Source organism: Syzygium oleosum, unplaced genomic scaffold (assembly GCF_021117445.2).
Source record: "Syzygium oleosum isolate NSW1041296 unplaced genomic scaffold, Sole_v2.1 Sole_v2.06, whole genome shotgun sequence".
Lineage (NCBI taxonomy): Eukaryota > Viridiplantae > Streptophyta > Magnoliopsida > Myrtales > Myrtaceae > Syzygium > Syzygium oleosum.
This window is the reverse complement of record NW_026607490.1, coordinates 7,981,958-8,003,856: the sequence shown is the minus strand read 5'-3', so window position 1 is coordinate 8,003,856 and position 21,899 is coordinate 7,981,958. Positions and strand designations below refer to the sequence as shown.

General features: G+C 44.2%; 3 protein-coding genes and 1 non-coding gene across 7 annotated transcripts; 3 read left to right on the top strand and 1 right to left on the bottom strand.

Moving 5' to 3' along the window:
* The first annotated feature begins 567 nt into the window (after window positions 1–567).
* Window positions 568–4,111, top strand: LOC115685968 (cysteine synthase-like). Its single transcript, XM_030611126.2, has 11 exons — window positions 568–634; window positions 1,574–1,631; window positions 1,741–1,850; window positions 1,935–1,992; window positions 2,117–2,380; window positions 2,488–2,625; window positions 2,719–2,770; window positions 3,096–3,175; window positions 3,284–3,343; window positions 3,491–3,571; window positions 3,764–4,111. Exons 1-11 carry the CDS (start codon window positions 606–608, stop codon window positions 3,851–3,853), a joined length of 1,020 nt encoding a protein of 339 aa, XP_030466986.1. The 5' UTR covers window positions 568–605; the 3' UTR covers window positions 3,854–4,111.
* LOC115664897 (cysteine synthase-like) lies at window positions 628–13,589 on the top strand. 4 transcript variants are annotated; one of them, XM_056312813.1, is made up of 12 exons: window positions 9,965–10,145; window positions 10,260–10,320; window positions 11,034–11,091; window positions 11,199–11,308; window positions 11,393–11,450; window positions 11,575–11,838; window positions 11,955–12,092; window positions 12,187–12,238; window positions 12,565–12,644; window positions 12,752–12,811; window positions 12,961–13,041; window positions 13,234–13,589. In XM_056312813.1, the coding sequence occupies exons 3-12, from the start codon at window positions 11,053–11,055 to the stop codon at window positions 13,321–13,323; spliced, it is 972 nt and encodes a 323-aa protein (XP_056168788.1). In that variant the 5' UTR covers window positions 9,965–10,145; window positions 10,260–10,320; window positions 11,034–11,052; the 3' UTR covers window positions 13,324–13,589. The 4 variants fall into 4 exon arrangements, with proteins under 4 accessions (XP_056168789.1, XP_056168788.1, XP_030442635.1 ...); XM_056312814.1 differs by lacking the exons at window positions 9,965–10,145; window positions 10,260–10,320 and adding an exon at window positions 628–858; XM_030586775.2 differs by lacking the exon at window positions 9,965–10,145 and having other exon boundaries at window positions 10,196–10,320.
* Window positions 9,134–9,295, bottom strand: LOC115664899 (U1 spliceosomal RNA). Its single transcript, XR_004003651.1, has one exon. It is a non-coding gene; the product is annotated as a U1 spliceosomal RNA (small nuclear RNA).
* On the top strand, window positions 10,192–20,455 carry LOC115685970 (cysteine synthase-like). The gene is made up of 11 exons (XM_056312816.1): window positions 10,192–10,320; window positions 17,830–17,887; window positions 17,997–18,106; window positions 18,191–18,248; window positions 18,374–18,637; window positions 18,753–18,890; window positions 18,984–19,035; window positions 19,363–19,442; window positions 19,551–19,610; window positions 19,758–19,838; window positions 20,031–20,455. Exons 2-11 carry the CDS (start codon window positions 17,849–17,851, stop codon window positions 20,118–20,120), a joined length of 972 nt encoding a protein of 323 aa, XP_056168791.1. The 5' UTR covers window positions 10,192–10,320; window positions 17,830–17,848; the 3' UTR covers window positions 20,121–20,455.
* Window positions 20,456–21,899: the final 1,444 nt, after the last annotated feature.

The following is a 21,899-nucleotide window of genomic DNA, read 5'->3' as shown; positions in this document are numbered from 1 at the left end:
TGCAGGGGGGGCTCATTGGGAGGTCGAAGGCGAGAAAAATCATTGGTTGTTTCTTTGGCTGATTCACCATGAGGAAGAGAGAAAAGGGTGAGAAGATAAAAGAGTGGTATTTGATCAGCTGAATTTGATCAGTTTCCTTGGACAAATCAAAATAGTTCTAGATGCATGTCTGCGGGCAGTCAACTTCCTCTCTTTGACAATCCTTAGGTTGACCAACTCACCCCATAAAAGAAGTCAAATTCCAAGTAGTGAGAGGATCAAACACTGCTTATGTTGCTCGTGGGGTCAATAAACTTCCTCCGGGGGCCTTCTTGTTTCTTCATGGGAGCAGGGGCTCTTTGTTCTTTAGCTGGTTGTTATTGAGTGCGCAGCCCAGATGCCAAGACTGACGAGTGAGTGAAAATCACGAATTGAACTTTTCTCACGTACATAAAACATTGACAGGGACTTTATCTTAATAAATGCTAGGTCGATGCTGCTCTGCATATCGTTGTGAGAGAGACAGAGACAGAGACAGAGAAACCCGAGTTCCAAAGCCTTTGAATACATTATAGGCGGCCGGCTCGACCCACAAAGAAGAAGTGGAAGATGGTGGTGACGAAGCAATGGTCAAAGCACGCAAGCTTCGAAATCTGTAAATGAATCTTCAACTTCCTCTTATTTAATTGCAGAAGCAACTTTTGGTTTGTCTTCTTAAACTCTCTGACCTTAACGTGCCCCAGGTTCCTCCTCCCCGTCACTCTCTGCCTTATCTTCCTTACTGGGTCCAATCCAATATCCTCTATTTAAACTTGCATAGCTCGAATAGCTTTCCCCTGCAGAGCGATTGGCGAGGCATACTGCGTTTTCTGATCACTGGTGAGTTCGTGAATAAAACAGCGAATTGCCATGTTTTGATTGCTGCCGCTTTTGCTGCTTCTGCTCTTGTTTATTGGTGCCCTTTGAAGTTTGTGAGAGTTTCCCGGAGCTTTTAATCAGATTTGATCTTTTGAAAACAAAAAAAAAAGGTTCTGGGTTAACATATGGGTGTTGATCAAAATCCTGCCGAGCTTATTTTGAAACCTGATTTCTCAAAATGTTGGTGCTTTGTTGCTAGACGCTAAGTATGAGAAGATTATACTTTCAGAAAAAGAAGTAAGGCATACTGTGGAGTCAGTTGCTTCTCAAAGTCTTTTAATTTCTTAAATGCTCAGTTTATATAGGTGTAGATATTCTCCTAGAGGACGTGAAAGTCAGGGAATTGTGTGTTTTCACTGCTCTTTCATCAAAGTCGACAGTCGATGAATTTCGTCCGTGTCTTTTTTCCCCCTTTTACGTGTATGATTGAGCTGATTTAAGTGTTCCGATTGTTGCTGCAAGTTGGCTTCGTCCGATATCGTTTGCTTGCCCTTTGTGCTGGAGTGATGTGGTTTAGTAGAAGCATGGCCTTGGCTGCTGTTTCGTGGAATAAGCAATATATAACGCAAAATGCAATGATAAAATGACAAACGAGATCAGTCCCTTGGTTGTCGCTTCTCAAATGACTTTCGATAGAAAGACTTATCTTGCAATATATTTTCTTGTTGGCTTCTAGATTGTTGCAAAAACACGACATGGAGGGACAATGTGCTATCAAGAGAGATCTCACCGAGGTAATCTCTCTCTATGAATGCCATTTTCTCAATGTCATTATGATTCTCTCACAAAGTTCCCGTTGGTCATGTTCTATCCAATTAACGTGTTTCTCATTGTATCGTGCAGTTAATAGGCAACACTCCAATGGTTTATCTCAATAATGTTGTGGAAGGCTGTGTAGCTCGCATCGCTGTGAAGCTTGAGACTATGGAGCCTTGTTCTAGCGTTAAAGATAGGCAAGCAACAATAATCCCTCTGTTACTGCTGGCTTGCATCAATTAGCACACTCTGATAGATATTCGTCGATACAATTTACACAGGATCGCACTTAGCATGATCCAAGATGCCGAGGAAAAAGGACTGATAACTCCAGGAAAGGTGTATAGAATATTCCGTGGGGCTAAAAGTTTCATTCTGAACATTTACAGAGCCACTGTTGTTGCCTATGTTTAACTTACTGATTTTTGGAACATGGTTTTTTATGGATGTATGGCGATTGAAGACCGTCCTTATCGAAGTCACCAGCGGTAACACCGGCATTGGTTTGGCTTTTATTGCTGCCATTAAGGGCTACAAACTTATCCTTGTCATGCCGGCTTCATATAGTATAGAGAGAAGAATTCTGATGCGAGCTTTTGGAGCTGAGGTATATATCACGGATCCGGCCAAGGGATTAGATGGGGTCCTTCAAAAGGCTGAGGAGATCCAGGACAGGATACCGAATAGTCACGTGTTCCGGCAGTTTGAGAATCCTGCGAATCCGAAGGTTCTTTATTTTAATTGTTGATTTTCTTCTGCCTGATTATTCTTAATTAATCTGTATATGCATTTATGTCCGCAATTCGAAGAATTGGTTTGCAATTGTGTCTGTAGGTTCATTATGAAACTACTGGCCCAGAAATTTGGAAGGACTCGGGAGGAAAGGTGGATGCCTTCGTTTCAGGAATAGGGACAGGAGGAACCGTAACTGGCACGGGCAAATATCTCAAGGAAAAAAACCCAGAGATCAAGGTCAGCTCGAATTCCAATCACGTGTTCAGTTAGTTTCAGAGAGATAAATGACCGCTAACTATATGTCTTTGTTTACTCTCTCGTTTTATCCAGGTGTATGGTGTTGAGCCAGTTGAAAGTGCAGTCCTGAATGGCGGAAATCCAGGTGAGTGCATGGATTTATCTTCTCTCCTCTCTGACTCGCCTTTGCTGTAGTTGGAAGTCTGTGCAGTACAACTTTGGATATCACTGAGTTAGGAGCTAGTTCTTTCCTTTTCCTTCTTTCTTCTTTTTTGCGGGGCGGGGCGGGTGACTGTTATATCCTCAGTAGCGATGGTAGCACAGGCAAAAAGCATTAAGAAATGGCATTGTGCTATGTGGGAGACAAATTTCACCTTTTTTTTCATCCTCCTGTCCAGATCTTTGCTACCTACTTTTTGATATGTATCAACAGTTTTTGGTCCATAGTTGATGTCTGAAACATATCACAGGCAAGCACTTGATACAAGGAATTGGTGCTGGTTTCATCCCGCCAGTTTTGGACGTCGGCTTGCTTGATGAAGTCCTCCAAGTAAGTTTCGAATATTCGGCTGGAAATTTGGTTAGACTATCCGCCTTGCTGTCAAGTTGAGGACACTTTCCTTAAGTGATTAAATTACATGACATTTTGTGGCTCCAGATATCAAGTGAGGAAGCTATTGAGACTACTAAGCTTCTTGCCCTGAAAGAGGGTCTATTGGTACTGACTTTTAACTGTCATGACCCGTCTTCTTTTTCCGGATGCACAAAGTTACCTGTCACGAGAAAATTTTGGACCATATTGCTGTGATGGCAACTGCCTTTTGCGTTCTCACCTTCGGCAATCTTACAATTTGTTTTTGAGTAGGTAGGGATCTCTTCAGGGGCTGCGGCTGCGGCTGCAATAAAGTTGGGAAAGCGGCCGGAATATGCAGAAAAACTGATCGTTGTAAGTCTGAACTTCTTTGCATTTTGTTCCTCTGCAACGCCTCAAGCTAAAAAGACACTATTATTTCTTCCTCGATGATTTGGTGTTCGTCTTTGATCCGACCCTTTGCTCTCCTCCTAATTCCCACCTTCAATTTCCGCATGCACAGAGTTGCCTCTCATGCCGTTATTCCGACTTTCTCCCCCTCTGCAGGTTGTTTTCCCTAGTTTCGGAGAACGTTATCTTTCGACCGCCCTTTTCGATTCGATCAGGAACGAGGCTCAAAACATGACTTTCGATTAGAGCGAACAAATCGGTCCAATGTTAGTGTGAAATAAACAGGTCGCCTGTTCATGGAGATCTCCAGTTGTCTACTGAAATGTCAGCTACGGGTTTCCACATGCCGATGCCATTCCGAGCACAATACGACAACTCTAATCTCACTCCCAAGAATGACTTGCTTTTGTTCAAAATTCAGCATGTTGAGATGTTTGATGGAACTTATTTGTCAATGAGACGCTTTATATGAACTTATTTGAATAACATGTTTGTAATTTCCTATGAACTCTATTCGATTCCATGCTTCGGTCCGGTTCTATTTTCAAACTTTCAATGCCGTAATACCAAAAAAACTCGTACAGATGAAACCCGAGCTTCTGATTTGTCGCCTGTACTTCATAATCATGTTTTGGGTACCCAATGACTTTATATTAATCTACAAGCAACTAAACAGATATTCTGTGGAGGAAGCTTAGCTTTAACAGCAGAAGACTGATAAAGCACATTGGCACAGGCAGTTGGAGTAGAGAACTCATGTAGTTCTATGAACTTGTTCTGCATATAATCCGGTGGATGAACTTAGCCTTTCCAAGTTGTTTAGACTGATGAAAATCAAGATGGTGAAGGAGGTGAATATTGATCCTTTCTATAGTTTCATAGGATATGATATTATCACGGAGAGTCAACAGTTCGTGTTCACATGTCCAATGTAGATATGAGAAGTCGTGCTATCGCAACACATTATTTTTTTTTGTTAAACGTACCAAAAAAAAAACACACTTGGGCATGTTGATTTCGTGTCAATTAATGTTATTTCCGGAATATAAAAAAAAATTATCCAAAAAGTTCTATATTTATTGTACTTTTGCCAATTGAGTTCTACACCTTTTCACGTTTTGCCAATTGAATCTATCTGATCAATTTTGATCGAAAATCGCTGACATGAATGCTAGGTAGGGGTGTAAACGGTTTGGTTGGGTTCGGTTTTCTTGAAAAACCGAACCGAACCGTTAAGGGTGTCCCCTTGAACCGAATCGAAAAACCGATTTGGTTCAGTTTGATTCAGTTTGGTTCGGATCAGTTTTCGGTTTCTTCTTCTTTTTTCTTTTTTTTTTTTAGCTTTTTATTCATGGCTCATTTTTTTTTTTTTTTCAGACTTCCTTTTTCCTTCGCAAATCTATTCTGAAAGAGACTCTCTCTCTCCTCTCCTCTCCGTCGGAGCTGCTCTCGCCTCCAGTAATGGCGGCGACTGACACCTAGTTCGATCTCAAAGTAAACCCACCCCCGTCTCCTCCATTTCCACTTCCCCCCCCCCCCCCCCTTCCTTCCTCTCTCTCTACATTTCTCTTGCCGGCCGTCGCCCCACTTCGCCTTCTCCGCCAGGTACCTCCCTCCCTCCCCTCCGCCACCCTTGCTGCGTGTTTTCGCCTCCACGCGTCGCGAGCGTTGATGGGTTTTTTTTTTTTCACCTCCTTTTGTTCTTTTTGGGGGCTCTCGGTGCAGGGAGTACGCGTTCGCCGATGCCGGAAACTTGGAGCACTGCGCTCGGTAGGAGTGTCAGAACCGAACCGAAAAATCGAATCGGAAATTTTGTGCATTTTGGTTCGGTTCGGTTTTTGGTTCGGATACACAAAAGAAATCATTATTTTTCTTTCAATTCGGTTTATTTCGGTTTGGTTCGGATCAAACCGAAACCGAACCGAAAATGACCTACGGTTTTTACCCTAAAGCTAAAAGGGCTAAAACCACAAAGGGCTAAATCCTCTCTCTCGCTCCCTCGGCGCTGCTCAGCTCAGCCCCTCTCCCCGCCGTGCCGGCACCTGGACGTTGTGGCCGTGCGGCATTCTGCAATGGCGGCCTCGCGGCGAAGAGCCGGCGAAGATCTAGCAAAAGTGGCGCTCGAACAAGCGAGATTCTGGAGTTCCCGTGATCGACAAGGAGAACTCGGACAAAATGGCTCGGATTCAAGGTGGATGCGATGTGGGTTCACGAGCGCAGGTGGGAAAAGTTGCCGTTCTGGTCGATCCGTGCTCGTATCTTACCTCGTTTGCATCGGAGTATGTGTGCATCGGTTTTGGTTTCGGTTTCGGTTTCGGTTTCGGCGACGACCATCACAGCGAATCTCGGACACCCATATGGAAAAACAGAGCACCCAAAAAACAGAAATACCCAATAAGATTTAACCCACAACTAGCATGAGAAAGCAAAGGAAGGCAAAGGGCGGTGGAGGGATCAAGTGATAGAGAGACCCATCTTGAGAAGGATCAAGATTTGCCAAGCGCGAGAGCGTGCGAGCATGGGGAGACAGATGATGAAGAGGAGGAAACAGAGGAAGTGGTAGTGGTGCCTCTTGGGCTTCCCTTTTCTTGCTTTGCTTTCTCGCTTGCGTCACTGAGGGTACCAAAGAAAGAAGAAAAAAGAAAAAAGAAAAAAGGGGAGGGGGCTGTGGGAGAGAGAAGTGGGCGAAAGCAACTGGGTCTGAATGCCCTCCTCCGCCTCTCCACACTTTCAGAAAAAATAATAGAAAATCGAAAATTGAGCTGAACCAAACCGAACCGAACCGAATTAACTGATTTTTCGGTTTGATTCATATTTGGTTCGAGCGAAATTCGGTTCGCTTCAAGGTTGTATCATTAACGGTTCGGTTCGGTTCGGTTTTTCAAAAAAATCAAACCGAACCGAACCGTTTACACCCTAGTGCTCGGTACTTGAACCAAACGCTCGTCACTTTCGGCTTCCCTAGACCTCTCCGCCGGCGATCCGGTGCGTTCTTTGCCGCCCCCCCCCCCCCCCACCTTCTCTCTTTTTTTTTTATTTTTTTTGGTTGTGGGGTAGGGGGTTGTTGTTTGAAAGGTTGAACTCCCCCGCTGTTGGTCCTGATCTGCTTTGCTTTCTCCGGCAAGTATCGATCGCCAGGAGTCGTAATTGCCTTTACTATTTGCTTCAATAGAGGCAGCGCAATGTTGAATTCAGAGACTTTGCTAACGAGCAGAGGCAGATGCAGCGAGGGCGAGATAACCCTAAAGCTAAAAGCAAAATGTTCGAGATAGCCCTAAAGCTAAAAGCGAGGGTGAGATAGGGTAAAAACTGAAGCGTTTATCTTAGTTCGGTTTGATCCGAACCGAACCTAATAAATCGAATTGAAAAAAAAATTTGGTTAATTTTGATTATTCGAACCGAAACCGAAACCAAACTGAAATGCACAAAATTTTCGGTTCAGTTCTGACACCCCTAGTGCCAGACATCTCATGTGGCGCGGACGGCACTAGTGTGAATAATTTTTAGGGAAAAAACCACCAAAAACCCCAAACTTTGCCATCTGTGACACATTTACCCCGAACTTTTTTTTGTGACACCAAAAACCCCGAACTTTGCTTTTTGTGACACATTTACCCCAATGTATTTAGTCCATGGGCATTTTCGTCTTTTCTCGCTTTTTCTTTTTTTTTCTTTTTTTGCCTTTCCGTGAGGGGGCCTCGCCGCGTCGGCCTCGCCGAATCCGGCGAGGGGGCCCTCGCCGGATCCGGCGAGGGCGGCCCTTGCCGGCGTCGGGCGAGGTTCGCCTCACTGGGCGAGCGAGGGCGGCCCTCGCCCGACGCCGGCGAGGGTCGACCTCGCTGAGTCGGGCGAGGCGGCCCTCGCTCGCCCAGCGACCCTCGCCGCGCGTCGGGCGAGGTTCGCCCTCGCTGGGCGAGCGAGGGCCGCCTCGCCCGACTCGGGCGAGGTCGACCCTCGCCGGCGTCGGGCGAGGTCGACCTCGCCCGAGTCGGGCGAGGCCTCCGCGCCGGATGGCGAGGGCCGCCCTTGCTCGGCGCGGCGGGGTCGACCTCGCCAGATCGGGCGAGGGCCGCCTCGCTCGCCCGGCGAGGCGGACCTCGCCGGCGCCGGCGAGGGTCGCCCTCGCTGGGCGAGCGAGGCGGCCCTCGCCCGACTCAGCGAGGTCGACCCTCGCTCGACGCCGGTGAGGGTCGACCTCGCTGAGTCGGGCGAGGGCCGCCCGCTCGCCCGGCGAGGGCGAACCTCGCCGACGCCGGCGAGGGCCGCCCTCGCTCGGCGCCGGCGAGGGCCCCTCGCTCGGATCCGGCGAGCCACGCGGCGAGGCCCCCTCACCGGAAAGGAAAAAAAAGAAAAAAAAAAGAAAAAGCGAAAAGACGAAAATGCCCATGGACTAAATACATTGGGGTAAATGTGTCACAAAAAGCAAAGTTCGGGGTTTTTGGTGTCACAAAAAAAAGTTCGGGGTAAATGTATCACAGATGGCAAAGTTTGGGGTTTTTGGTGGTTTTTTCCCTAATTTTTAATAATATTTCTATTTTTTTGGAATTATCTATTTCTTTTTTCTTTTCTTTCATTTTTTCTTCCCTTCTTCCTCCTTTAGCCGGTCACCGACATATGGCGATCGGCCAGAGGCGAAGGCCAGCGAGGCACCTTGCCCACCTTGCCAACCTCTGGCGAAGCTCACCCCACCGGCCACTAGGCTGGACCTCGCCTAGTGACGGTGAGGTCAAGCATCACTAGGGCCCGGCAAGGGCTAGCGATGGCGAGGTCGTCTTCGATAGCCATCGATGAGGCCTGGCAACCGGTTAGAGGAGGAAGAAGGAAAGAAAATAAATAAATAAATAATTCGAAAAGAAATTAAAATATTAAAAAAAATTATCTACGTCAGTCCCGATTGCGTTACGTGAGAAGGTTGGTGTGCACATCAGTTATTTTCCGGCTTAAATTGGCCGGATTGACTCAATTGATAATACGTAAAAAAGGTGTAAGACTCAATTAGCAAAATTGATAAGTTTAGTACTGAATTGACAAAAGTGTTATAAGTTTAACACCTGGGACAGTGCCATTCTCACTGCTTGGGTTGCCAGACCCTTCCCCCACCACTCCCTGGCCACGCCGTACCTGATGTCCGCCCGGCACCTGTTGTCCCCTGACCCGGGGCAGACGGAGATGAACCCGAACAGCGGTCCCCGACGCATACTGCGGGGCGCCAAGGCTGCGGGTATGCAGACGTCCCTAATGGTGGCCAGGGCCTCCTCTCTGGAAGTCAACGTCTTCCATCTCAGGAACCTCGTGACCTGGTCGTCACATGCGGACTGAGACTCACGGCCGATGGGTCTACTATCTCCATCGCAAGACAAAAACTACGATTTCTCTGTTGCTGAACTCTGGTAGCGAAAGAAGACCTACTTCCTTTATCATTCCTAAAACCAGCAGAGACGACGCTGCCGATGAAGCAGAATCAGGGGACATAAACAGAGACCAAGGGCACCTCAAGCAAGTAAAATATTGGGACTACAGAATTGGGTAGAGGCCGCGCTAACGCAGGCCCCCGCTGCCACAAATTACGACGTAGGCTCGGCCACTTGGGCCGACCTTGTGCTAGCACCCCTCCAGAGTGCAATGGAAGTCACTAGGCCCAGCCCATGAGCCTTCGTGATCGCCCATTGACCCCGTCCAGGTAAGTGATTTGCTCTCCTCCTGGGCCTTGATTTTACACTGGTCAAACTCTCTCGCTGATTCAGTAGTCGCTCTGTGTGGGACAAAGAGGGAGAGAGAGACGTGGAGGAGTCGGTCCAAATTTGGGGTCTTTTAGGGAATATCAATGGTTTTCAGGGGGCTCACGGGTGGTCGAACGCGAGAAGAATCAAAAGGGTGTTTCTTGCGAACAGGGGACACTTGCTAAGTGTCGTGCTTGTACTATTGTACTTCGCGCAGTGGTTGCTTTTTGGCTGATTCACCATGAGGAAGAGAGAGAAGGGTGAAGATAAAAAGTGGTATTTGATCAGTTTGTTTGAACACTTCAAATAGATCTAGATGGATTTCTGCAAGCAGTCAACTTCCTCTCTATGACAATCCTCGCGTTGATTAACTTACACCATAGATGAAGTCAAATTCCAAGTAGTGAGAGGATCAAGCACTGCTTATGTTGCTCTTGGGGTCAATAAACTTGCTCTCGGGGTCCTTCTTGTTTCTTCTTGGGTGCAGGGCCTCTTGTTCTTAGCTGGTTGTTGTTCAGTGCGCAGCCCAGATGTCAAGGCTGAGTAGTGAGTGAAAATCATGAATTGAACTTTTCTCACGTACATAAAACATTGACAGTGACTTCATCTTAACAAATGCTAAGTCGATGCTGCTCTGCATATCGTTGTGAGAGAGAGAGAGAGAGAGAGAGAGAGAGAGAGACCAGAGTTCCAAAGCCTTCGAATATTTTAGGTTTCCGGCTCCGCCCACAAACGAAGCAATGGTGAAAGCCCGAAAGCTTCGAAATCTGTGAATGAATCCTCAACTTGCTCTCGTTTAATTGCAGAAGCAACTTTTGGTTTGTCTTCTTATACTGTCTGACCTTTGCGTGCCCCAGTTTCCTCCTCCCCGTCACTCTCTGCCTTATCTTCCTTACTGGGTCCAATCCAATTTCCTCTATTTAAACTTGCAGAGCTCGTATAGCTTTCCCCTGCAGAGCGATTGGCGGGGCACACTGCGTTTTCTGGTCACCGGTGAGTTCGTGAATAAAACAGCGGATTGCCATGTTTGGATTGCTGCCGCTTTTGCTGCTTCTGCTCTTGTTTATGGGTGCCCTATGAAGTTTGTGAGAGTTTCCGGAGCTTTTTACCAGATTTGTTCTTTTGAGGAAAAAAAAAATCAAGGGGAAACATATGGGTGTTGATCACAATCGTGCTGAGCTTATGTTGAAACCTGATATCTCAAAAAGTTGGTGCTTTGTTACTAGACATTAAGTATGAGAAGATTATACTTTCAGGAAAAGAAGTAAGGCATAGTGTGTAGTCAGTTGCTTCTCAAAATCTTTTACTTTCTTAAATGCTTAGTCGAAATATGTGTAGATATTCTCCTGGTGGATGTGAAAGTCAGGGAATTGTGTGTTTTCACTGCTCTTTCATCAAAGTTGTCAGTCGGTGAATTTCGTCCATGTCCTTTTTTCCCCCTTTTACGCCTACGATTGAGCTGATTTAAGTGTTCCGATTGTTGCTGCAAGTTGGCTTCGTCCGATATCGTTTGCTTGCCCTTTGTGCTGGAGTGATGTAGTTTAGTAGAAGCATGGCCATGGCTATTGTTTCGTGGAATAAGCAATATATAGAACGCAAAATGCATTGATGGAATGACAAACAAGATCAGTCCCTTGGTTGTTGCTTCTCAATTGACTTTCGATCGAAAGACTTATCTTGCAATGTATTTTCTTGTTGGCTTCTAGATTGCTGCGAAAATACAACATGGAGGGAAAGTGTGCTATCAAGAGAGATGTCACCGAGGTAAACTCTCTATGAATGCCATCATCTCAATGTCGTTGTGATTCTCTCACAAAGTTCATGTTGGTCGTGTGCTATCCAATTAACATGTTTCTCATTGTATCGTGCAGTTAATAGGCAACACTCCAATGGTTTATCTCAATAATGTTGTGGAAGGCTGTGTAGCTCGCATCGCTGCGAAGCTTGAGACTATGGAGCCTTGTTCTAGCGTTAAAGATAGGCAAGCAACAATTATCCCTCTGTTACTACTGGCTTGCATCAATTAGCACACTCTGATAGATATTCGTGGATACAATTTACGCAGGATCGCACTTAGCATGATCGAAGATGCTGAGGAAAAAGGACTGATAACTCCAGGAAAGGTGAATAGAATATTCCGTGGGGCTAAAAGTTTCATTCTGAACATTTACACGGTCACTGTTGTTGCCTATGTTTAACTTCCTGATTTTGGAAAAATGGTTTTTGATGGATGTATGGCAATTGAAGACCGTCCTTATCGAAATCACCAGCGGTAACACCGGCATCGGTTTGGCTTTTATTGCTGCCATTAAGGGCTACAAACTTATCCTTGTCATGCCGGCTTCATATAGTATTGAGAGAAGAATTCTGATGCGAGCTTTTGGAGCTGAGGTATATATCACAGATCCGGCCAAGGGATTAGATGGGGTCCTTCAAAAGGCTGAGGAGATCCAGGACAGGACGCCGAATAGTCACGTGCTCCAGCAGTTTGAGAATCCTGCGAATCCAAAGGTTCTTTATTTTAATTGTCGATTTTCTTCTGCCTGATTATTCTTAATTAATCTGTATATCCATTTATGTCCGCAATTCGAAGGATCGAAGAGTTGGTTCGCGATTTTTGTCTGTAGGTTCATTATGAAACTACTGGCCCGGAAATTTGGAAGGACTCAGGAGGAAAGGTGGATGCCTTTGTTTCAGGAATAGGGACAGGAGGAACCGTAACTGGCGCGGGCAAATATCTCAAGGAAAAAAACCCAGAGATCAAGGTCAGCTCGAATTCCAATCGCGTGTTCAGTTCGTTTCGGAGAGATAAATGACCGCTAATTATATGTCTTTGTTTACTCTCTCGTTTACATCCAGGTGTATGGTGTCGAGCCAGTTGAAAGTGCAGTCCTGAATGGCGGAAGTCCAGGTGAGTGCATGGATTTATCTTCTCTCCTCTCTGACTCGCCTTTGCTGTTGTTGGAACTCTGTGCAGTACAACTTTGTATATCATTGAGTTAGGAGCTAGTTCTTTCCTTTTCCTTCTTTCTTCTTTTTTGTGGGGTGGGACAGGTGACTGTTATATCGTCAGTAGCGATGGTAGCACGGGCAAAAAGCATGAAGAAATGGCATTGTGCTATGTGGGAGACAAATTTCACCTTTTTTTTCATCCTCCTGTCCAGATCTATGCTACCGACTTTTTGATATGTATCAACTGTTTTTGGTCCATTGGTTGATGTCTGAAACATATCATAGGCAAGCACTTGATACAAGGAATTGGTGCTGGTTTCATCCCGCCAGTTTTGGACGTCGGCTTGCTCAACGAAGTCCTCCAAGTAAGTTTCGAACATTAGGCTGGAAATTTGGTTAGACTATCCACCTTGCTGTCAAGTTGAGGATACTTTCCTTAATGATTAAATTACATGACATTTTGTGGCTCCAGATATCAAGTGAGGAAGCCATTGAGACTACTAAGCTTCTTGCCCTAAAAGAGGGTCTATTGGTACCGACTTTTAACTCTGTCATAACCCGTCTTCTTTTTCCGGATGCACAAAGTTACCTGTCACAAGAAACTTTCAGACCATTTTGCTGTGATGGCAACTGCCTTTTGCGTTCTCACCTTTGACAATCTTCCACTTTGTCTTTGAGTAGGTAGGGATCTCTTCAGGGGCTGCAGCTGCAGCTGCAATAAAGTTGGGAAAGCGGCCTGAATATGCCGGAAAACTGATCGTTGTAAGTCTGAGCTTCTTTGCATTTTGTTCCTCTGCAATGGCTCGAGCTAAAAAGAGACTATTAGTTCTTCCTTGATGTTTTGGTGTTCGTCTTTGATCCGATTCCGTGCTCTCCTCCTAATTCCCACCTTCAATTTCCGCATACACAGAGTTGCCTCTCGTGCCGTTATTCCAACTTTCTCCCTCTCTGCAGGTTGTTTTCCCTAGTTTCGGAGAGCGTTATCTTTCGACCGCCCTTTTCGATTCGATCAGGAACGAGGCTCAAAACATGACTTTCGATTAGAGTGACAACAGCCACAAATCGGTCCAATGTTAGTGTGAAATAGACATGTCACCTGTTCATGGAGATCTCAACTTGTCTACTGAAATTTCGGTTACGGGTTTCCACATGCCGATGCCGTTCCAAGCACAATATGACAACTCTGGTCTCACTCCCAGGAATTACTTGCTTTTGTTCAAGATTCAGCATGTTAAGATGTTTGATGGAACTTATTTGTCAATGAGACGCTTTATATGAACTCATTTGAATAAGATGTCTGTAATTTCCTATGAACTCTATTCGATTCCATGCTTCGGTCCGGTTCTATTTTCAAACTTTCAACGCCATAATACCAAAATAACTCATACAGAAGAAAACCCGAGCTTCTGATTCGTCGCCTGTACTTCATAATCATGTTTTGGGTACCAAATGACTTTATATTAATCTACAAGCAACTTAGCAGATATTCTGGGAAGGAAGCTTAGCTTTATCAGCAGAAGACTGATAAAGCACATTGGCACAGGCAGTTGGAGTGGAGAACTCATGTAGTTTTATGAACTTGTTCTGCATAAAATCCGGTGGATGAACTTAGCCTTTCCAAGTTGTTTAGACTTATGAAAATCAAGATGGTGAAGGAGGTGAATATTGATCCTTTTTATATATATGAAACTCAAGGATATGATAATTATCACGAAGAGTCAACAGTTCGTGTTCACATGTCCAATATTGATATGAGAAGTCGTGCTATCGCAACACATTATTTTTTTGTTAAACGTACAAAAAAAAAAACACACTTGACATTTGATTTCGTGTCAATTCATGTTATTTTTGGAATTTCAAAAAAAATTATCCAAAAAGTCCTATATTTATTGTACTTTTGTCAATTCAGTCATAAACCTTTCAATTTTACCAATTGAATTCTACACATTTTTCACGTTTTGCCAATTGAGTTCATCCGACTAATTTTGGTCGGAAATCGCTGACATGGGTGCCAAGAATCTCACGTGACGCGGACAGCGCTAGCGTCAATAATTTTTCATAATATTTCTATTTTTTTGGAATTATTTTTTTATTTTTTATTTTTCTTTTCTTTCAATTTTTTTTCCCTTCTTCCTCCTCTAGCCGGTTGCCGATGCATGGCGATTGTCCAAAGGCGAAGGCTGGCGAGGTACCTCGCCCACCTTGCCAGCATGGCGAAGCTCATCTCGCCGGCCACTAGCAAGGCTCGACCTCGCCTAGTGACAGTGAGGTCAAGCCTCACTAGGGCCCGGCGAGGCTTGCTAGTGGCCGGCAAGGGCTAGTGATGGTGAGGTTGAGCCTCGCCAAGGGCAGGCGAGGTCGTCCTCGATGGCCATCGCCGAGGCCCAGCAACCGGCTAGAGGAGGAAGAAGGAAAGAAAAAAAAACAAATAAATAATTCGAAAAAAAATTAATAAATTAATAAAAATTATCTACGTCAGACTCGATTGCATTACGTAAGACGGTTGGTATGCATATCAGTTATTTTCCGGCTTAAATTGATCGGGATTGACTCAATTGACAAAATGTAAAAAAAAAAAGTTCAAGACTCAATTGTCAAAATTAATAAGTTTAGTACTGAATTGACAAAAGTGTTATAAGTTTAACACCTGGGACAACGCCATTTTCACCGCTCGGGTTGCCAAACCCGCCAAACCCTCCCCCCCCCAACTCCTTGGCCACGCCGTACCCGATGTCCGCCCGGTACCTGTCGTCCCCCTGACGCACACTGCGCGGCGCCAAGGGGTGCGGTATGCAGACGTCCCTTATGGTGGCCAGGGCCTCCTCTCTCTCGAGGTCAACGTCTTCCATCTCAGGAACCTCGTGACCTGGTCGTCACCTGCGAACGAAAGGAAGTCGTCGGCATCGGAAATCCTGAAGGGACGGAGACTCACGGCCGATGGGTCTACTCTCTCCATCACAAGACGTAAGAACTTCGATACTGAACTCTGGTAGCGAAAGAAGACCCACTTCTTTTATTATTCCTAAAATCAGCAAGGACGAAGCTGCCGGGATATTAGAATTAGTGGACATAAACTTAGACCACGAGAACCGCAAGCAAGCAAAATTTTGGACTGCAGAATTGGGCAGGGGCCGCGCGAACGCAGGCCCCCACTGCCACAAATTATGACGTAGGCTCTCTATTTTTCTCTCCCTCCTCTGGCTGGCTGAAAGGACTGACACACGCAAGCAATCAATGCGAGGAATATTGTGGCGGAGGAGTATGGACAATGCAGGCCCCGCCTGGGTCGCGTGACCCCCGCCGAGGGTCGACTGGCCTCGGGCAGCCTCCGGCGGCGGCAAATCTGGCTCGCCGGGGGTCGCCCGACCTCGGGCGACGGCCGCCGGTGCCAGATCTATCTCGCCGGTGGCCGGTTCCGACGATGGGTATGTTAGTTTTTTTTTTTAATAAATAAGATAATTCTCAAACTCCATTTGCAAAAAAAATTTCACCAAACACTATATTTTGGCGAAAATATTTTTACCAAACACCATTTGCATTTTCCCAATGGGCTTTCACCCAAAGGTATTTGCATTCCCCCAAATAGCATTTTCAAAGTTGAACCAAACATGCCCATATAACGTGGCTGGAAACTTCTTGTTTGTCAGCTTCATCATCCGCCGGTTCTGTGTTTGCAGGTGGTAATGATGCAAAACAGTTCTAGACCTTTGTCTATTTTTTTTTTTTCTTGGCTCACGGTGGTATGGCTAACGCGGTGTAGGTGATTGTGGGGAAGCGCTCAAAAAAAGGAGGAGAATTCCGTGGACTATTTTTCATAAATGATGGGACTCGCAAATTAAAGGAAGGCGTCAGTTTTTACTTTGGTTGATAAGGAAGGCGTCAATGGAGATATGACAAATATTTTTCTCGAGAATATGGGCTAAATTTGTGGGCACGGGATTACCCTCCGCCAAGGATTTGGGTATATAAATTTGGTCAAAACAGGGGAGCATATTGCGACGAATTATCTTCAAACGATCCAGCATACGTGGAAAGTATTCATTATTGAACAAGGCAAAAGAAAACTAACAAGGTAAGTGTATGTATAGTGCGCAACCTTACTTTGATGACACTTATAGGAGATGCGAAAGCGTTGTGATAATAACACAAGAGAATTGTAATAGACAACTTAAGACACACTTATTATACTAAATTGCGGTACAAGTATAACAATCAGAAATCATCTCGCACGACTATTACAATATATTTTCTCTAACCACATCCAAAATACTCAAAGCAATACTTGCTTATACAAATACGCACTCTCAACTAATCTGATTATCTCTCACTCATAGAGAGCAGCTCTCTCTATCTGGCTGCATTGCCTTTCTCTCGCTCTCGAAGTTCACCTTTTTGTATCTGGTGACCTCTCTCGTTGGCTCTCTGAGGCGCACACACATCACGGCACAAGGAGCACTTGCTCCTATTTATAGGTGTTGGGAAAATTTCCTACGTAATTTTGAAGATAATAAAAACAGTCAAAGGCTATTAATGTGTTTATTGGTTGAGTAGAACCGGGTTAAATATGCACAAGCCGCGAATGATACATTGATCATGTGATATTCCGACGAGGAATGGTGGTTAGTGTCGAGGGTATCCGAAGCATATAGTGGAAAGACACAAGCTGAAAGGACCTTGCTTGGTATATGGCGAACAAATCGGGAAGAACGAGGACGTTCGTGAGGACTTGGACATACCGTAATAAGGTGAACATTCAAGTGAACACTTAATCCAACACGTTGAGACACGTTGTATATTAAATATATATTTTTATATATACATGATAAATTGTTATTTTTAAATTTGATTTAAATAAGTAAATAAATAATAAAAAAAAAGCCTAGAATGAATTTACCCTAAAAACATTATACACACGCGAGCTTAGTAAGCATAAATTTTCAAAAAATAATTATGTATAAATAAATAGATTAGTTAAGAAACCAAAAGCAGATAATCAAATTTGAAAAAAAAGAAAAATACAAGGAAAAAAAAAAGCAGCCCATTATTAAAAGCTTCCTCCTCGCGCGCAGGCTGCTCCCACCTCTTTCTTCTCCTCCGTCGCAGAGCTTCCTCCTCCGTGCGACCGCAGCCTCCTTCCACCTCTTCCTTCTCCTCCGTTGCCGGCCGGCGAAGCTCGAGGCAAAGGAGATGACCGGCGTGGAGAGCGTCGTCGTCGGCGCCGGAGAGAGTGGGAGGGCGAAGGAGATGATGGCATGTGGAGGGCGTCGTCCTCGGCGCCAGAGATCTGACCCTTCTTCCTCATCTCTCTCGGCTGCACCTTCTTCCCCATCTCTCTCAGTGACGAAGGGACACGCGTGTCGCCGGCATGTCCGGCACCTGTTGACCGCATGTCGGACGCGTGTCGGTGGTGTCGGACGCGCGTCACGCCGGCTCCCAGAGCAAAATGCATTTGATAAAATGACAAACAAGATCAGTCCCTTGGTCGTCGCTTCTCAATTGACTTTCGATCGAAACACTTATCTCGCAATGTATTTTCTTGTTGGCTTCTAGATTGCTGCGAAAACACGACATGGAGGGACAGTGTGCTATCAAGCGAGATCTCACCGAGGTAATCTCTCTCTATGAATGCCATTTTCCCAATGTCATTGTGGTTCTCTCACAAAGTTCATGTTGGTCGTGTGCTATCCAGTTAACGTGTTTCTCATTGTATCGTGCAGTTAATAGGCAACACTCCAATGGTTTATCTCAATAATGTTGTGGAAGGCTGTGTAGCTCGCATCGCTGCGAAGCTTGAGACTATGGAGCCTTGTTCTAGCGTTAAAGATAGGCAAGCAGCAATTATCGCTCTGTTACTGCTGGCTTGCATCAATTAGCACACTCTGATAGATGTTTGTCAATACAATTTATGCAGGATTGCACTTAGCATGATCCAAGATGCCGAGGAAAAAGGACTGATAACTCCAGGAAAGGTGAATAGAATATTCCGTGGGGCTAAAAGTTTCGTTCTGAACATTTACACCGCCACTGTTGTTGCCTATGTTTAACTTACTGATTTTGGAAAATGGTTTTTTTGATGGATGTATGGCGATTGAAGACCATCCTTATCGAGATCACCGGCGGCAACACCGGCATTGGTTTGGCTTTTATTGCTGCCATTAAGGGCTACAAACTTATGCTTGTCATGCCGGCTTCATATAGTATTGAGAGAAGAATTCTTATGCTAGCTTTTGGAGCTGAGGTATATATCACGGATCCGGCCAAGGGAATAGATGATGTCCTTCAAAAGGCTGAGGAGATCCAGGACAGGACGCCGAATAGTCACATGCTCCGGCAGTTTGAGAATCCTGCGAATCCAAAGGTTCCTTATTTTAATTGTCGATTTTCTTCTGCCTGATTATTCTTAATTAATCTGTATATGCATTTATGTGCACAATTCGAAGGATCGAAGAGTTGGTTTGCAATTGTGTCTGTAGGTTCATTATGAAACTACTGGCCCAGAAATTTGGAAGGACTCAGGAGGAAAGGTGGATGCCTTCGTTTCAGGAATAGGGACAGGAGGAACCGTAACTGGCACGGGCAAATTTCTCAAGGAAAAGAACCCAGAGATCAAGGTCAGCTCGAATTCCAATCAGGTGTTCAGTTAGTTTCGGAGAGATAACTGACCGCTAACTATATGTCTTTGTTTACTCTCCCGTTTTATCCAGGTGTATGGTGTCGAGCCAGTTGAAAGTGCAGTCCTGAATGGCGGAAGTCCAGGTGAGTGCATGGATTTATCTTCTCTCCTCTCTGACTCGTCTTTGCTGTTGTTGGAACTCTGTGCAGTACAACTTTGGATATCACTGAGTTAGGAGCTAGTTCTTTCCTTTTCCATCTTTCTTCTTTTTTGCGGGGCGGGGCAGGTGACTGTTATATCCTCAGTAGCGATGGTAGCACGGGCAAAAAGCATGAAGAAATGGCACTGTGCTATGTGGGAGACAAATTTCACCTTTTTTTTTCATCCTCCTGTCCAGATCTACGCTACCTACTTTTTGATATGTATCAACAGTTTTTGGTCCATCAGTTGATGTCTGAAACATATCATAGGCAAGCACTTGATACAAGGAATTGGTGCTGGTTTCATTCCGCCAGTTTTGGACGTCAGCTTGCTCGAGGAAGTCCTCCAAGTAAGTTTCGAATATTAGGCTGAAAATTTGGTTAGACTATCCGCCTTGCTGTCAAGTCTCGGATACTTTCCTTAAGTGATTAAATTACATGACATTTTGTGGCTCCAGATATCAAGTGAGGAAGCTATTGAGACGACTAAGCTTCTTGCCCTGAAAGAGGGTCTATTGGTACCGACTTTTAATTGTCATAACCCTTCTTCTTTTTCCGGATGCACAAAGTTACCTGTCACGAGAAAATTTCGGACCATGTTGCTGTGATGGCAACTGCCTTTTACGTTCTCACCTTTGGCAATCTTCCACTTTGTCTTTGAGTAGGTAGGGATCTCTTCAGGGGCTGCAGCTGCAGCTGCCATAAAGTTGGGAAAGCGGCCTGAATATGCCGGAAAACTGATCGTTGTAAGTCTGAACTTCTTTGCATTTTGTTCCTCTGCAACGCCTCAAGCTAAAAAGACACTATTATTTCTTCCTTGATGATTTGGTGTTCATCTTTGATCCGACTCTTTGCTCTCCTCCTAATTCCCACCTTCAATTTCCGCGTACACAGAGTTGCCTCTCATGCTGTTATTCCGACTTTCTCCCTCTCTGCAGGTTGTGTTCCCTAGTTTCGGAGAGCGTTATCTTTCGACCGCCCTTTTCGATTCGATCAGGAACGAGGCTCAAAACATGACTTTCGATTAGAGTGACAACAGCCACAAATCGGTCCAATGTTAGTGTGGAATAAACAGGTCGCCTGTTCATGGAGATCTCCAGTTCTCTACTGAAATGTTGGCTACGGGTTTCCACATGCCGATGCCGTTCCGAGCACAATAGGACAACTCTGGTCTCACTCCCAGGAATGACTTGCTTTTGTTCGAGATTCAGCATGTTAAGATGTTTGATGGAACTTAATTGTCAATGAGACACTTTACATGATCTTTTCCCCCCCCTCGCAATCTTGGGGACTTCAGCATCTGAATAAGATGTCTGTAATTTCCTATGAACTCTATTCGATTCCATGCTTCGGTCCGGTTCCATTTTCGAACTTTCAATGCTGTAATACCAAAAAAACTCGTACAGATGAAACCCGAGCTTCTGATTTGTCGCCTGCACTTCATATTCATGTTTTGGGTACCAAATGACTTTATATTAATCTTGGAAGCAACTCAGCAGATATTCTATGAGGGAATCTTGTCTTTATCAGCGGAAGACTGATAAAGCACATTGGCACAGGCAGTCATGAACTCGTTCTGCATATAATCCGGTACGTGAACTTAGCCATTCCAAGTTGCTTAGACTGATGAAAATCAAGATGGTGACGGGGTGAATATAGATCCTTTCTATATACATGAAACTCATCTTTGCCGGCGTCTACATCAGCTATTTTTCGGTTCAAATTGGCCGAATTGACTCAATTGGCAAAACATCAAAAGGTTTATGAATCAATTGGCAAAATTGATAAATTTACTACTGAATTGACAAAAGCGTAATAAGTTTAGGATTTTTATTTTTTACAAATTTTCCCGGAATTTCTGATATCTACTTTAATAATCATGCCGTGTTAAATTCTAATCGCCATTTCTCTCAAACCCGCTCAAACCTAAAGTAGGTATGCACAGCCTTGAGCAATGAAGCAGATCTATCGACCATCTAATTTCCCAAAGAGGGAAACCTCAAATTTGAGGACAAGGACGATTCTACTGTTCAGTATATATTAGGAAAAAAAAAGACATAAATAGGTTTTTCATGTCAGAAAAATCCATACGTGCAGATAGAAAATTTGTTTTTTTACATGATAATTTATCCAAAAATTTGCTCGATGACGTGGAAAAGAATTAGCTTTCTTGAAAATTTATCTTTTCGACGAAACGAACTTTTATGAAAGTAAGACAATTAAAAAAATACTAATGCCTTTAATATACATGGGAAATCTGCAATAAACAAAAATTATACATGGAGAATTTTTAACTAAGAAAAACTAAAAAAAGAAGAAAAGGAAATAAATTTGGAATCACCATTTTAAATTGCAATTTAATAATTGAGAATAATTTTGTCTTTTTATGAAAGGTTAATACCATGAAAAATCCTAAACTGGTACGGCCGTAACAAATTTACAACCAACTAATTTTTTGACAATAAAAAATCTAAAATTGGTACATATATAACAGATTTACTCTAAACTATTTTTTTGACCACCAAAAACCTTCAAACTGGTACATTTGTGACAAATTTTCTCTCATTTAAATTGAATTAATATCACCAAAAACCACAAAATTGTACACTTGCATCCTAAACTGGTACATTCTTCAACTGTCACGTGTCTTCCAACTCAAAAATTTGACAGTAAAATTTAACGGAAACTAATGAAGGGTAAAATTATTACAGATGTATCAGTTTGTGATTTTTCGTGATCAAAAAATTAATTTACAATAAATTTATCATAAATATATCAGTTTTAGATTTTTTGTGATATTAACATTT

Bases quoted from the DNA above. Each gene is read 5' to 3' on its own strand.
- LOC115664897 (XM_056312814.1), top strand. From the start codon at position 11,053: ATGGAGGGAAAGTGTGCTATCAAGAGAGATGTCACCGAG. The intron at 11,839-11,954 runs GTTCTTTATTTT...TTTTGTCTGTAG, and splicing joins AGAATCCTGCGAATCCAAAG to GTTCATTATGAAACTACTGG. The intron at 12,239-12,564 runs GTGAGTGCATGG...AACATATCATAG, and splicing joins CCTGAATGGCGGAAGTCCAG to GCAAGCACTTGATACAAGGA.
- LOC115685968 (XM_030611126.2), top strand. From the start codon at position 606: ATGGTCAAAGCACGCAAGCTTCGAAATCT. The intron at 1,632-1,740 runs GTAATCTCTCTC...TGTATCGTGCAG, and splicing joins TCAAGAGAGATCTCACCGAG to TTAATAGGCAACACTCCAAT. The intron at 2,771-3,095 runs GTGAGTGCATGG...AACATATCACAG, and splicing joins CCTGAATGGCGGAAATCCAG to GCAAGCACTTGATACAAGGA.
- LOC115685970 (XM_056312816.1), top strand. From the start codon at position 17,849: ATGGAGGGACAGTGTGCTATCAAGCGAGATCTCACCGAG. The intron at 19,611-19,757 runs GTACCGACTTTT...GTCTTTGAGTAG, and splicing joins CCCTGAAAGAGGGTCTATTG to GTAGGGATCTCTTCAGGGGC. The intron at 19,839-20,030 runs GTAAGTCTGAAC...CCCTCTCTGCAG, and splicing joins ATGCCGGAAAACTGATCGTT to GTTGTGTTCCCTAGTTTCGG.